The sequence below is a fragment of the Crinia signifera genome, chromosome 2 (genome assembly GCF_055691185.1).
Source record: "Crinia signifera chromosome 2, ASM5569118v1, whole genome shotgun sequence".
NCBI classification, from domain to species: Eukaryota; Metazoa; Chordata; class Amphibia; order Anura; family Myobatrachidae; genus Crinia; species Crinia signifera.
Window position 1 is genome coordinate 403,173,997 of NC_139218.1, and position 16,862 is coordinate 403,190,858.

Below are 16,862 nucleotides of genomic sequence, written 5' to 3' on the forward strand. Positions count from 1 at the left end.
TTAGATGCCGCAGCTGGAGGTACAGACACAGTGCAGTAATACACCATCAGGGGGGCGAGATACAGACCATATTAGATGCCGCAGCTGGAGGTATAGACACAGTGCAGTAATACACCATCAGGGTATGAGAAACGTTTGCTTGGTCCGCAGGGGGTTATGTGCTGGATTATTTGGGTAATAAGTAAGACACGGACACGGGCACCACGTATGACCAGCGGTTTAATATACCTATAGGCCAACGCTAAAATCTAACATTGCTGCCATGGGAAGCGTCGTCTCTCAGGGTTACGGAGCGGAGGCCCAGGGTTAACGAGTCACAGGGAACACGGTTTATTAATACAGAGGTCGGGGTCATCTCTTCTTATACAGAGGTCGGGGGTCATCTCTTCTTATACAGACACGGTTTCAGCTGGAGCCCAGAATGTGCGGAGGCGTCTCGGCCAGGGCCGACCTTACTGAACTCAAACGTGAAGAAATAATGATTGTCTGTATTCTGTGGGGAGAGGGACATCCAGTTACTGCACAGACTATTACACCCTACACACATATATATATATATATATATATATATATATATTATATAATAGCCCGGGGGACAGAAGATGCTCATATTACCTTACTGACGCTCTTAAAGCCCAACTGTGACATCGCACTAAGGAATGGTCTGACATCATCAAATCGGCTGCTCACTTCTGCCACCAGTAATGTTCCCCTGACAAAGAGAACAAAGTGTTACTGACACATCAATCATCTCCTGATATACTCTGTGCTGCTGGGGACCCTGCTCCTCCCACTATATAACTCTCAGTCTGTGGCTTCCTGCTGTCCCCATTCCCCTCCTCACATCATGTCACTGCCCCTGTCACATGCAGCCCTGTCCTCACTGACACATCACTCATCTCCTGATATACTCTGTGCTGCTGGGGACCCTGCTCCTCCCACTATATAACTCTCAGTCTGTGGCTTCCTGCTGCCTCCATTCCCCTCCTCACATCATGTCACTGCCCCTGTCACATGCAGTCCTGGCCTCATCTCCTGATATACTCTGTGCTGCTGAAGACCTTGCTCCTCCCACTATATAACTCTCAGTCTGTGACTTCCTGCTGCCTCCATTCCCCTCCTCACATCATGTCACTGCCCCTGTCACATGCAGCCCTGTCCTCACTGACACATCCCTCATCTCCTGATATACTCTGTGCTGCTGGGAACCCTGCTCCTCCCACTATCTAACTCTCAGTCTGTGGCTTCCTGCTGCCCCCATTCCCCTCCTCACATCATGTCACTGCCCGTCACATGCAGCCCTGTACTCACTGACACATCACTCATCTTCTGATATACTCTGTGCTGCTGGGGACCCTGCTCCTCCCACTATATAACTCCCTGTCTGTGTCTTCCTGCTGCCCCCATTCCCCTCCTCACATGTCACTGCCCCTGTCACATGCAGCCCTGTCCTCACTGACACATCACTCATCTCCTGATATACTCTGTGCTGCTGGGGACCCTGCTCCTCCCACTATATAACTCTCAGTCTGTGGCTTCCTGCTGCCTCCATTCCCCTCCTCACATCATGTCACTGCCCCTGTCACATGCAGCCCTGTCCTCACTGACACATCCCTCATCTCCTGATATACTCTGTGCTGCTGAGGACCCTGCTCCTCCAACTATATAACTCTCAGTCTGTGGCTTCCTGCTGCCCCCATTCACCTCCTCACATCATGTCACTGCCCCTGTCACATGCAGCCCTGTCCTCACTGACACATCACTCATCTCCTGATATACTCTGTGCTGCTGGGGACCCTACTCCCACTATATAACTCTGTCTGTGGCTTCCTGCTGCCTCCATTCCCCTCCTCACGTCATGTCACTGCCCCTGTCACATGCAGCCCTGTCCTCACTGACACATCACACATCTCCTGATATACTCTGTGCTGCTGGGGACCCTACTCCCACTATATAACTCTGTCTGTGGCTTCCTGCTGCCTCCATTCCCCTCCTCACGTCATGTCACTGCCCCTGTCACATGCAGCCCTGTCCTCACTGACACATCACACATCTCCTGATATACTCTGTGCTGCTGGGGACCCTGCTCCTCCCACTATATAACTCTCAGTCTGTGGCGTCCTGCTGCCTCCATTCCCCTCCTCACATCATGTCACTGCCTCTGTCACATGCAGCCCTGTCCTCACTGACACATCACTCATCTCCTGATATACTCTGTGCTGCTGGGGACCCTGCTCCTCCCACTATATAACTCCCTGTCTGTGTCTTCCTGCTGCCCCCATTCCCCTCCTCACATCATGTCACTGCCCCTGTCACATGCAGCCCTGTCCTCACTGACACATCCCTCCTCTCCTGATATACTCTGTGCTGCTGGGGACCCTGCTCCTCCCACTATATAACTCTCAGTCTGTGGCTTCCTGCTGCCTCCATTCCCCTCCTCACATCATGTCACTGCCCCTGTCACATGCAGTCCTGGCCTCATCTCCTGATATACTCTGTGCTGCTGGAGACCTTGCTCCTCCCACTATATAACTCTCAGTCTGTGACTTCCTGCTGCCTCCATTCCCCTCCTCACATCATGTCACTGCCCCTGTCACATGCAGCCCTGTCCTCACTGACACATCCCTCATCTCCTGATATACTCTGTGCTGCTGGGAACCCTGCTCCTCCCACTATCTAACTCTCAGTCTGTGGCTTCCTGCTGCCCCCATTCCCCTCCTCACATCATGTCACTGCCCGTCACATGCAGCCCTGTACTCACTGACACATCACTCATCTCCTGATATACTCTGTGCTGCTGGGGACCCTGCTCCTCCCACTATATAACTCCCTGTCTGTGTCTTCCTGCTGCCCCCATTCCCCTCCTCACATGTCACTGCCCCTGTCACATGCAGCCCTGTCCTCACTGACACATCACTCATCTCCTGATATACTCTGTGCTGCTGGGGACCCTGCTCCTCCCACTATATAACTCTCAGTCTGTGGCTTCCTGCTGCCTCCATTCCCCTCCTCACATCATGTCACTGCCCCTGTCACATGCAGCCCTGTCCTCACTGACACATCCCTCATCTCCTGATATACTCTGTGCTGCTGAGGACCCTGCTCCTCCAACTATATAACTCTCAGTCTGTGGTTACCTGCTGCCCCCATTCACCTCCTCACATCATGTCACTGCCCCTGTCACATGCAGCCCTGTCCTCACTGACACATCACTCATCTCCTGATATACTCTGTGCTGCTGGGGACCCTACTCCCACTATATAACTCTGTCTGTGGCTTCCTGCTGCCTCCATTCCCCTCCTCACGTCATGTCACTGCCCCTGTCACATGCAGCCCTGTCCTCACTGACACATCACACATCTCCTGATATACTCTGTGCTGCTGGGGACCCTGCTCCTCCCACTATATAACTCTCAGTCTGTGGCTTCCTGCTGCCCCCATTCCCCTCCTCACATCATGTCACTGCCCCTGTCACATGCAACCCTGTCCTCACTGACACATCACTCATCTCCTGATATACTCTGTGCTGCTGGGGACCCTGCTCCTCCCACTATATAACTCTCAGTCTGTGGCTTCCTGCTGCCTCCATTCCCCTCCTCACATCATGTCACTGCCCCTGTCACATGCAGCCCTGTCCTCACTGACACATCACTCATCTCCTGATATACTCTGTGCTGCTGGGGACCCTACTCCCACTATATAACTCTGTCTGTGGCTTCCTGCTGCCTCCATTCCCCTCCTCACGTCATGTCACTGCCCCTGTCACATGCAGCCCTGTCCTCACTGACACATCACACATCTCCTGATATACTCTGTGCTGCTGGGGACCCTGCTCCTCCCACTATATAACTCTCAGTCTGTGGCGTCCTGCTGCCTCCATTCCCCTCCTCACATCATGTCACTGCCTCTGTCACATGCAGCCCTGTCCTCACTGACACATCACTCATCTCCTGATATACTCTGTGCTGCTGGGGACCCTGCTCCTCCCACTATATAACTCTCAGTCTGTGGCTTCCTGCTGCCTCCATTCCCCTCCTCACATCATGTCACTGCCCCTGTCACATGCAGCCCTGTCCTCACTGACACATCACTCATCTCCTGATATACTCTGTGCTGCTGGGGACCCTGCTCCTCCCACTATATAACTCCCTGTCTGTGTCTTCCTGCTGCCTCCATTCCCCTCCTCACATCATGTCACTGCCCCTGTTACATGCAGCCCTGTCCTCACTGACACATCACTCATCTCCTGATATACTCTGTGCTGCTGAGGATCCTGCTTCTCCCACTATATAACTCTCAGTCTGTGGCTTCCTGCTGCCTCCATTCCCCTCCTCACATCATGTCACTGCCCCTGTCACATGCAGTCCTGGTCTCATCTCCTGATATACTCTGTGCTGCTGGGGACCCTGCTCCTCCCACTATATAACTCTCAAGGTCCCCATACATGGTCGGTTTATCGGATCCGTTCTGTAGTTATATAGCCTTGTGCATGCGATGCGCAGCAAGTACACAAATGTGCAGCACATACTTTTTGTACTGTACGATGAGATGCCGCCAGAGTGCGCATCTCAAAGTACAAAAGGGACGGACCGTGTATGGGCACCTTCAGTTTGTGAACACCAGTGTGTGTGCTTAGGGCACACATCTCCTACATATAAGGAAACACCTAAGGATTCGGCTCGGTGACACTGGTGGATGCTCCGGCAAGAAGGCGCTCACCCCAGCTTCAGCACGCGACTCGCCTCCTGTAGAAAGTCCGCCAGATTCTTCCCCATCAGCGAGAGACAGAACACAGCGATATCGATGGTTTCATCTGAGAGTGGCACCTGGGCACAGAAAGGGTTACATCTCCTGTACCGTCCACAGAGCTTACAATCCAATCACACACAGTACCCTGTGATACACAACATACAGAGTGCACACTGCTGGGCATGGAGCCAGGGCATATTCATATTCTCCGTATCGCCCAGCTGGCCCTATTTCACCAGGAAAGTCCTCCTACCCACAGGCCGGTGGGTGATTATTCCATGACACAGCCTGGCATCTAACCAGTGAGAGGAGGCGTCCCCTTTGTGGTTGTGCAGGGGTCCCGATTTGAGAGTACAATGTGTAGAGAGCCATGATACGATCATATAACATTCCTGGTGCTTAGTCTAAGGTGGAATCAGTGGGCAGAACATCTGGGATATTCGGGAAACTACTATGATAATGGTCACGTAACAGTCATGGTAATTATTGTACGGTTATAGCTGGTTATAGGAAAGGCTAGGGCCGAGGTAGAGATTATAGGAAAGGCTAAGGTAAGGGTTACGTCTGAGAGAGAGATTATAGGAAAGGTGAAGGTAAGGGTTACGGCTGAGGGAGAGATTATAGGAAAGGCTAAGGTAAGGGTTAGGGCTGGGGGAGAGATTATAGGAAAGGCTAAGGTAAGGGTTAGGGCTGAGAGAGAGATTATAGGAAAGGTGAAGGTAAGGTAAGGGTTAGGGCTGGGGGAGAGATTATAAGAAAGGCTATGATAAGGATTGCAGCTGAGGGAGAGATTATAGGAAAGGCTAAGGTAAGAGTTAGGGCTGAGGGAGAGATTATAAGAAAGGCTAAGGTAAGGGTTACGGCTGAGGTAGAGATTATAAAAAAGGTGAAGGTAAGGGTTAGGGCTGAGGGAGAGATTATAGGAAGGCGAAGGTAAGGATTATGGCTGAGGGAGAGATTATAAAAAAGGCTAAGGTAAGGGTTGCGGCTGAGGTAGAGATTATAAAAAAGGCGAAGGTAAGGGTTATGGCTGGGGGAGAGATTATAGGCAAGGCGAAGGTAAGGGTTATGGCTAGGGGAGAGGTTATAGGAAAGGTAAGGGTTATGGCTGAGGGAGAGATTATAAGAAAGGCTATGATAAGGATTGCGGCTGAGGGAGAGATTCTAGGAAAGGCTAAGGTAAGGGTTAGGGCAGAGGGAGAGATTATAAGAAAGGCTAAGGTAAGGGTTACGGCTGAGGTAGAGATTATAAAAAAGGTGAAGGTAAGGGTTAGGGCTGAGGGAGAGATTATAGGAAAAGTGATGGTAAGGATTGCGGCTGAGGGAGAGATTATAGGAAAGGCGAAGGTTAGGGCTGAGGGAGAGATTATAGGAAAGGCGAAGGTAAGGGTTAAGGCTGGGGGAGAGATTATAGGAAAGGCGAAGGTAAGGGTTATGGCTGGGGGAGAGATTATAAAAAGGGTCAAGGTAAGGGTTAGGGCTGAGGGAGAGATTATAGGAAAGGCGAAGGTAAGGGTTGCGGCTGAGGTAGAGATTATAAGAAAGGTGAAGGTAGGGTTAGGGCTGGGGTAGAGATTATAAGAAAGGCTAAGGTAAGGGCAGAGGGAGAGATTATAAGAAAGGTGAAGGTAAGGGTTAGGGCTCAGGGAGAGATTATAGGAAAGGCTAAAGTAAGGGTTAGGGCTGAGGGAGAGATTATAGGAAAGGCGAAGGTAAGGGTTATGGCTGACAGAGAGATTATAGGAAAGGCGAAGGTAAGGGTTATGGCTGACAGAAAGATTATAAGAAAGGCTATGATAAGGATTGCGGCTGAGGGAGAGATCATAAGAAGGGCTAAGGTAAGGGTTAGGGCTGAGGGAGAGATTATAGGAAAGGCTAAATTAAGGGTTAGGGCTGAGGGAGAGATTATAGGAAAGGTGAAGGTAAGGGTTATGGTTGAAGGAGAGATTATAAGAAAGGCTAAAGTAAGGGTTAGGGCTGAGGGAGAGATTATAAGAAAGGTGAAGGTAAGGGTTATGGCTGACAGACAGATTATAAGAAAGGCTATGATAAGGATTGCGGCTGAGAGAGATTATAAGAACGGCTAAGGTAAGGGCAGAGGGAGAGATTATAAGAAAGGTGAAGGTAAGGGTTAGGGCTGAGGGAGAGATTATAGGAAAGGTGAAGGTAAGGGTTAGGGCTGAGGGAGAGATTATAGGAAAGGAGAAGGTAAGGGTTAGTTCTGAGGGAGAGATTATAGGAAAGGCTAAAGTAAGGGTTAGGGCAGAGGGAGAGATTATAGGAAAGGTGAAGGTAAGGGTTAGGGCTGAGGGAGAGATTGTAAGAAAGGCGAAGGTAAGGGTTAGGGCTGGGGGAGAGATTATAGGAAAGGTGAAGGTAAGGGTTATGGCTGGGGGAGAGATTATAGGAAAGGTGAAGGTAAGGGTTAGGGCTGGGGGAGAGATTATAGGAAAGGTGAAGGTAAGGGTTAGGGCTGGGGGAGAGATTATAGGAACGGCTAAGGTAAGGGTTACGGCTGAGGGAGAGATTATAGGAAAGGCTAAGGTAAGGGTTACAGCTGAGTGAGATTATAGGAAAGGCGAAGGTAAGGGTTAGGGCTGAGGGAGAGATTATAGGAAAGGCGAAGGTAAGGGTTAGGGCTGAGGGAGAGTTTATAGGAAAGGTGAAGGTAAGGGTTAGGGTTGAGGGAGAGATTATAGTAAAGGCTAAGGTAAGGGTCACGGCTGAGTGAGATTACAGGAAAGGAGAAGGTAAGGGTAATGGCTAAGGTAGAGATTAACCCCCAATAAGGGGTAAACAGGAGAACCTGGTGATCCCAGGTGACACTGAGGGATCTATGATAAGACATACCTGTGCAATGTCACACACGGTCACGTAATCATTCAGCGCCACCAGGTCAAAGGAATGAACCTTATTCCTCACACTGCGAGCCAGCAGAGCGTCCCCACAGCCAAAGTCTGCAACCACCAGAGAGGCGGGCCTAGGAGACAACGGCACGTCCTCACTCATTACAAAAACTTCCTTAAATGACGATAATAAAATGTTCCAGAATCACTTGCGGACTGACCTGTTCTTGACGTACTTGATGATCTCCGTGATGGGGTTGACCGGCCAGCGCTGGACCTGTTGTGAGAAGCCTGTGTGATAAATGGTGAAGGCCTCGGGGTCATCCTGGAATAGACGGAGGGCGTCCTGACTGTCAGATGTGTATAGCTGTTGGTTAATATAACGGAACCGCGCAGAACTCAGTCTCTGTTCCATACGAGAACGCAGGGAGTCCGGCCCTGGTTGTTCTGTCTCGCCATAACCCGGCTCCTCCGAATCACTGACATTGTCCTTCGGGGTCCTACCACGGTTTTCATGCTGCATTATTTTCTTCAGCTTCTTCAATCTTGCCTTTTCTAGAGGCGTCACCCGGTAAGGAGCAGAGTCGTCCCCACCGCACTGTCCCCCTTCCGATGGTTTCTTCTCACCATTTCTCTGGAGAGCTTTCTTCTGTACCCCCACTTTGATTTGTGAACCCCTGTTCCCGGGAAGCGATAAAACATCTTCTGACTGATCTGTCCCGATCCCTAACCCTTCAGGCTGCCCCCCTTCCTGAACCCTAGATGCCAGCGTATCCCCCTGCCCTGTCTTCCTGTCCTTGGCACTTTCCCCCAGACTCCCCCCTGATTCTGGAAAGATCTTAAACTTATTTCGATTTCTCCTCTTGTTCTTCAGCTTGTTTCTCCGTTGCTGGCGGCTGAGTGGCTTTCCTGAGTCAGGGGGCGGAGACTGGGTGCTGCAGGTCTCAGAAGGCGGAGACTGCGTGCTGCGGGTCTCAGAAGGTGGAGCCTTTGTTGTATTGTGATCTATAAAAGAGTAAGAGTAAAAAATCATTGAGTATTATTAATTGTATGCACTGACATAGCCGCACTCACCGGCACTGCTATATGGACACTAGTTCCCACTTGGAACGCTGGGCTGGCCAATGCTTTTCAATGAGCCACAGATGCGACTGACACATGAGCGCATGGCAGGTGCTCAATGAAGTTGTTCCTAGATCTATAAACATAATCCCCCCACACAGACCCACTCCCGGGGCACAGCTGTAATAATCCCCCCATACAGACCCACTCCTGGGGCACAGCTGTAATAATCCCCCCATACAGACCCACTCCTGAGGCACGGCTGTAATAATCCCCCCATACAGACCCACTCCTGAGGCACGGCTGTAATAATCCCCCCATACAGACCCACTCCCGGGGCACAGCTGTAATAATCCCCCCATACAGACCCACTCCCGGGGCACGGCTGTAATAATCCCCCCATACAGACCCACTCCCGGGGCACGGCTGTAATAATCCCCCCATACAGACCCACTCCCGGGGCACGGCTGTAATAATCCCCCCATACAGACCCACTCCCGGGGCACAGCTGTAATAATCCCCCCATACGGACCCACTCCCGAGGCACGGCTGTAATGATCCCCCCATACAGACCCACTCCCGGGGCACAGCTGTAATAATCCCCCCCACACAGACCCACTCCCGGGGCACAGCTCTAATAATCCCCCCATACAGACCCACTCCCGAGGCACAGCTGTAATAATCCCCCCCATACAGACCCACTCCCGAGGCACAACTGTAATAACCCCCCCATACAGACCCACACCCGAGGCACGGCTGTAATAATCCCCCCATACAGACCCACTCCCGGGGCACAGCTGTAATAATCCCCCCATACGGACCCACTCCCGAGGCACAGCTGTAATAATCCCCCCATACGGACCCACTGCCGAGGCACGGCTGTAATAATCCCCCCATACAGACCCACTCCCGGGGCACAGCTCTAATAATCCCCCCATACAGACCCACTCCCGGGGCACAGCTGTAATAATCCCCCATACAGACCCTCTCCCAATACACGACTAATAAACCCCCCATACAGACCCACTCCCGAGGCACGACTGTAATAATCCCCCCATACAGACCCACTCCCGAGGCACGGCTGTAATAATCCCCCCATACAGACTCACTCCCGGGGCACGGCTGTAATAATCCCCCCACACAGACCCACTCCCGGGGCACGACTGTAATAATCCCCCATACAGACCCTCTCCCGGGGCACAGCTGTAATAATCCCCCCCATACAGACCCACTCCCGAGGCACGACTGTAATAATCCCCCCATACAGACCCACTCCCGGGGCACAGCTGTAATAATCCCCCCCATACAGACCCACTCCCGAGGCACGACTGTAATAATCCCCCCATACAGACCCACTCCTGGGGCACAGCTGTAATAAACCCCCCATACAGACCCACTCCCGGGGCACGGCTGTAATAATCCCCCCATACAGACCCTCTCCCGGGGCACAGCTGTAATAATCCCCCCATACAGACCCTCTCCCGGGGCACGGCTGTAATAATCCCCCCATACAGACCCTCTCCCGGGGCACAGCTGTAATAATCCCCCCATACAGACCCACTCCCGGGGCACAGCTGTAATAAACCCCCCATACAGACCCACTCCCGGGGCACAGCTGTAATAATCCCCCCCATACAGACCCACTCCCGAGGCACAGCTGTAATAATCCCCCCATACAGACCCACTCCCGAGGCACGACTGTAATAATCCCCCCATACAGACCCACTCCCGAGGCACGACTGTAATAATCCCCCCATACAGACCCACTCCTGGGGCACAGCTGTAATAAACCCCCCATACAGACCCACTCCCGGGGCACGGCTGTAATAATCCCCCCATACAGACCCACTCCCGGGGCACAGCTGTAATAATCCCCCCCATACAGACCCACTCCCGAGGCACGACTGTAATAATCCCCCCATACAGACCCACTCCCGGGGCACGGCTGTAATAATCCCCCCATACAGACCCACTCCCGGGGCACGGCTGTAATAATCCCCCCATACAGACACCACTCCCGGGGCACGGCTGTAATAATCCCCCCATACAGACACCACTCCCGGGGCACGGCTGTAATAATCCCCCCATACAGACCCACTCCCGGGGCACAGCTGTAATAATCCCCCCATACAGACCCTCTCCCGAGGCACAGCTGTAATAATCCCCCATACAGACCCTCTCCCAATGCACAGCTGTAATAATCCCCCCATACAGACCCACTCCCGAGGCACAGCTGTAATAATCCCCCATACAGACCCTCTCCCGAGGCACAGCTGTAATAATCCCCCCATACAGACCCTCTCCCAATGCACAGCTGTAATAATCCCCCCATACAGACCCTCTCCCAATGCACAGCTGTAATAATCCCCCCATACAGACCCACTCCCGGGGCACGGCTGTAATAAACCCCCCATACAGACCCACTCCCAATGCACAGCTGTAATAATCCCCCCATACAGACCCACTCCTGGGGCACAGCTGTAATAATCCCCCCATACAGACCCACTCCCGGGGCACGACTGTAATAATCCCCCCATACAGACCCTCTCCCGAGGCACAGCTGTAATAATCCCCCATACAGACCCTCTCCCGAGGCACAGCTGTAATAATCCCCCATACAGACCCTCTCCCGAGGCACAGCTGTAATAATCCCCCCATACAGACCCTCTCCCAATGCACAGCTGTAATAATCCCCCCATACAGACCCACTCCCGGGGCACGACTGTAATAATCCCCCCATACAGACCCACTCCTAATGCACGACTGTAATAAACCCCCCATACGGACCCACTCCCGAGGCACAGCTGTAATAATCCCCCCATACAGACCCACTCCCGAGGCACGACTGTAATAATCCCCCCATACAGACCCACTCCCGAGGCACAGCTGTAATAATCCCCCATACAGACCCACTCCCGGGGCACAACTGTAATAAACCCCCCATACAGACCCTCTCCCGAGGCACAGCTGTAATAATCCCCCCATACAGACCCTCTCCCGAGGCACAACTGTAATAATCCCCCCATACAGACCCTCTCCCGGGGCACAGCTGTAATAATCCCCCATACAGACCCACTCCCGAGGCACAACTGTAATAATCCCCCCATACAGACCCTCTCCCGGGGCACAGCTGTAATAATCCCCCCATACAGACCCACTCCCGGGGCACAGCTGTAATAATCCCCCCATACAGACCCACTCCCGGGGCACAACTGTAATAATCCCCCCATACAGACCCACTCCCGGGGCACAGCTGTAATAATCCCCCCCATACAGACCCACTCCCGGGGCACGGCTGTAATAATCCCCCCATACAGACCCTCTCCCGAGGCACAGCTGTAATAAACCCCCCATACAGACCCACTCCCGGGGCACGGCTGTAATAATCCCCCCATACAGACCCTCTCCCAATGCACAACTGTAATAATCCCCCCATACGGACCCACTCCCAATGCACAGCTGTAATAATCCCCCCATACAGACCCACTCCCGGGGCACGGCTGTAATAATCCCCCCATACAGACCCTCTCCCAATGCACAACTGTAATAATCCCCCCATACGGACCCACTCCCAATGCACAGCTGTAATAATCCCCCCATACAGACCCACTCCCGGGGCACGACTGTAATAATCCCCCCATACAGACCCACTCCCGAGGCACAGCTGTAATAATCCCCCCCCCATACAGACCCTCTCCCGGGGCACGGCTGTAATAATCCCCCCATACAGACCCACTCCCGGGGCACGACTGTAATAATCCCCCCATACAGACCCACTCCCGAGGCACAGCTGTAATAATCCCCCCATACAGACCCTCTCCCGGGGCACGGCTGTAATAATCCCCCCATACAGACCCACTCCCGGGGCACGACTGTAATAATCCCCCCATACAGACCCACCCCCGGGGCACAACTGTAATAATCCCCCCATACAGACCCACTCCCGGGGCACAGCTGTAATAATCCCCCCATACAGACCCACTCCCGGGGCACAGCTGTAATAATCCCCCCATACAGACCCACTCCCGAGGCACAGCTGTAATAATCCCCCCATACAGACCCTCTCCCAATGCACAACTGTAATAATCCCCCCATACAGACCCACTCCCGAGGCACGGCTGTAATAATCCCCCCATACAGACCCTCTCCCAATGCACAACTGTAATAATCCCCCCATACGGACCCAGTCCCAATGCACAGCTGTAATAATCCCCCCATACAGACCCACTCCCGGGGCACGACTGTAATAATCCCCCCATACAGACCCACTCCCGAGGCACAGCTGTAATAATCCCCCCATACAGACCCACTCCCGGGGCACGACTGTAATAATCCCCCCATACAGATCCACTCCCGGGGCACAACTGTAATAATCCCCCCATACAGACCCACTCCCGAGGCACGGCTGTAATAATCCCCCCATACAGACCCACTCCCGGGGCACAGCTGTAATAATCCCCCCATACAGACCCACTCCCGGGGCACAACTGTAATAATCCCCCCATACAGACCCACTCCCGAGGCACAGCTGTAATAATCCCCCCATACAGACCCACTCCCGGGGCACGGCTGTAATAAACCCCCCATACAGACCCACTCCCGGGGCACAGCTGTAATAATCCCCCCCATACAGACCCACTCCCGGGGCACGGCTGTAATAATCCCCCCATACAGACCCACTCCCGAGGCACGGCTGTAATAATCCCCCCATACAGACCCACTCCCGAGGCACAACTGTAATAATCCCCCATACAGACCCACTCCCGGGGCACAGCTGTAATAATCCCCCATACAGACCCTCTCCCGAGGCACAACTGTAATAATCCCCCCATACAGACCCACTCCCGAGGCACAACTGTAATAATCCCCCCATACAGACCCACTCCCGAGGCACAACTGTAATAATCCCCCCATACAGACCCACTCCCGAGGCACAACTGTAATAATCCCCACATACAGACCCAGTCCCGAGGCACGGCTGTAATAATCCCCCCATACAGACCCACTCCCGGGGCACAGCTGTAATAATCCCCCATACAGACCCTCTCCCGAGGCACAACTGTAATAATCCCCCCATACAGACCCACTCCCGAGGCACAACTGTAATAATCCCCCCATACAGACCCACTCCCGAGGCACAACTGTAATAATCCCCCCATACAGACCCACTCCCGAGGCACAACTGTAATAATCCCCACATACAGACCCAGTCCCGAGGCACGGCTGTAATAATCCCCCCATACAGACCCACTCCCGGGGCACGACTGTAATAATCCCCCCATACAGACCCTCTCCCGAGGCACAACTGTAATAATCCCCCCATACAGACCCTCTCCCGAGGCACGACTGTAATAATCCCCCCATACAGACCCACTCCCGGGGCACAGCTGTAATAATCCCCCATACAGACCCTCTCCCGAGGCACAACTGTAATAATCCCCCCATACAGACCCACTCCCGAGGCACAACTGTAATAATCCCCCCATACAGACCCACTCCCGGGGCACAGCTGTAATAATCCCCCCATACAGACCCACTCCCGGGGCACGGCTGTAATAATCCCCCCATACAGACCCTCTCCCAATGCACAACTGTAATAATCCCCCCATACAGACCCACTCCCGAGGCACAACTGTAATAATCCCCCATACAGACCCACTCCCGGGGCACAACTGTAATAATCCCCCCCATACAGACCCAGTCCCGAGGCACGGCTGTAATAATCCCCCCATACAGACCCACTCCCGAGGCACAACTGTAATAATCCCCCCCATACAGACCCTCTCCCGAGGCACAGCTGTAATAATCCCCCCATACAGACCCACTCCCGAGGCACGACTGTAATAATCCCCCCATACAGACCCACTCCCGAGGCACGACTGTAATAATCCCCCCATACAGACCCACTCCCGAGGCACAGCTGTAATAATCCCCCCCATACAGACCCACTCCCGGGGCACGGCTGTAATAATCCCCCCATACAGACCCACTCCCGGGGCACAGCTGTAATAATCCCCCCATACAGACCCACTCCCGAGGCACGACTGTAATAATCCCCCCATACAGACCCACTCCCGGGGCACAGCTGTAATAATCCCCCCCATACAGACCCACTCCCGGGGCACGGCTGTAATAATCCCCCCATACAGACCCACTCCCGGGGCACGGCTGTAATAATCCCCCCATACAGACCCACTCCCGGGGCACAGCTGTAATAATCCCCCCATACAGACCCACTCCCGAGGCACGACTGTAATAATCCCCCCATACAGACCCACTCCCGGGGCACAGCTGTAATAATCCCCCCCATACAGACCCACTCCCGGGGCACGGCTGTAATAATCCCCCCATACAGACCCACTCCCGGGGCACGGCTGTAATAATCCCCCCATACAGACCCACTCCCGGGGCACAGCTGTAATAATCCCCCCATACAGACCCACTCCCGGGGCACGGCTGTAATAATCCCCCCATACGGACCCACTCCCGGGGCACAGCTGTAATAATCCCCCCCATACAGACCCACTCCCGGGGCACGGCTGTAATAATCCCCCCATACAGACCCACTCCCGGGGCACAGCTGTAATAATCCCCCCATACAGACCCACTCCCGAGGCACGACTGTAATAATCCCCCCATACAGACCCACTCCCGGGGCACAGCTGTAATAATCCCCCCCATACAGACCCACTCCCGGGGCACGGCTGTAATAATCCCCCCCATACAGACCCACTCCCGGGGCACGGCTGTAATAATACCCCCATACAGACCCACTCCCGGGGCACGGCTGTAATAATCCCCCCATACAGACCCACTCCCGGGGCACAGCTGTAATAATCCCCCCATACAGACCCTCTCCCAATGCACAACTGTAATAATCCCCCCATACAGACCCTCTCCCGAGGCACGGCTGTAATAATCCCCCATACAGACCCTCTCCCGAGGCACAACTGTAATAATCCCCCCATACAGACCCACTCCCGGGGCACAGCTGTAATAATCCCCCCATACAGACCCACTCCCGAGGCACAGCTGTAATAAACCCCCCATACAGACCCACTCCCGGGGCACAGCTGTAATAATCCCCCCATACAGACCCACTCCTGGGGCACGGCTGTAATAATCCCCCCATACAGACCCTCTCCCGAGGCACAGCTGTAATAATCCCCCCATACAGACCCTCTCCCAATGCACAACTGTAATAATCCCCCCATACAGACCCACTCCCGGGGCACAGCTGTAATAATCCCCCCATACAGACCCTCTCCCAATGCACGACTGTAATAATCCCCCCATACAGACCCACTCCCGGGGCACGACTGTAATAATCCCCCCATACAGACCCTCTCCCGGGGCACAGCTGTAATAATCCCCCCATACAGACCCTCTCCCAATGCACAACTGTAATAATCCCCCCATACAGACCCTCTCCCGAGGCACGGCTGTAATAATCCCCCATACAGACCCTCTCCCGAGGCACAACTGTAATAATCCCCCCATACAGACCCACTCCCGGGGCACAGCTGTAATAATCCCCCCATACAGACCCACTCCCGAGGCACAGCTGTAATAAACCCCCCATACAGACCCACTCCCGGGGCACAGCTGTAATAATCCCCCCATACAGACCCACTCCTGGGGCACGGCTGTAATAATCCCCCCATACAGACCCTCTCCCGAGGCACAGCTGTAATAATCCCCCCATACAGACCCTCTCCCAATGCACAACTGTAATAATCCCCCCATACAGACCCACTCCCGGGGCACAGCTGTAATAATCCCCCCATACAGACCCTCTCCCAATGCACGACTGTAATAATCCCCCCATACAGACCCACTCCCGGGGCACGACTGTAATAATCCCCCCATACAGACCCTCTCCCGGGGCACAGCTGTAATAATCCCCCCATACAGACCCTCTCCCAATGCACGACTGTAATAATCCCCCCATACAGACCCACTCCCGAGGCACGGCTGTAATAATCCCCCCATACGGACCCACTCCAGAGGCACAACTGTAATAATCCCCCCATACAGACCCTCTCCCGAGGCACGACTGTAATAATCCCCCCATACAGACCCTCTCCCGGGGCACAGCTGTAATAATCCCCCCATACAGACCCTCTCCCAATGCACGACTGTAATAATCCCCCCATACAGACCCACTCCCGGGGCACAGCTGTAATAATCCCCCCATACAGACCC

General features: G+C 53.7%; 1 protein-coding gene across 4 annotated transcripts in view; it reads right to left on the minus strand.

Annotated features, from left to right (window-relative positions):
- Window positions 1-206: 206 nt before the first annotated feature.
- Window positions 207-16,862, minus strand: part of RRP8 (ribosomal RNA processing 8) — a 56,537-nt gene continuing 39,881 nt past the window's right edge. For all 4 annotated transcript variants that reach the window (XM_083170627.1, XM_083170625.1, XM_083170626.1 and 1 more), the window contains exons 4-8: window positions 7,817-8,600; window positions 7,600-7,729; window positions 4,720-4,826; window positions 616-712; window positions 207-493 (exon numbers count right to left, since the gene is read on the minus strand). In XM_083170627.1, the coding sequence (XP_083026753.1) occupies window positions 380-493; window positions 616-712; window positions 4,720-4,826; window positions 7,600-7,729; window positions 7,817-8,600 (1,232 nt within the window). In that variant the 3' untranslated portion in view covers window positions 207-379. The remainder of the gene's footprint in view (window positions 494-615; window positions 713-4,719; window positions 4,827-7,599; window positions 7,730-7,816; window positions 8,601-16,862) is intronic.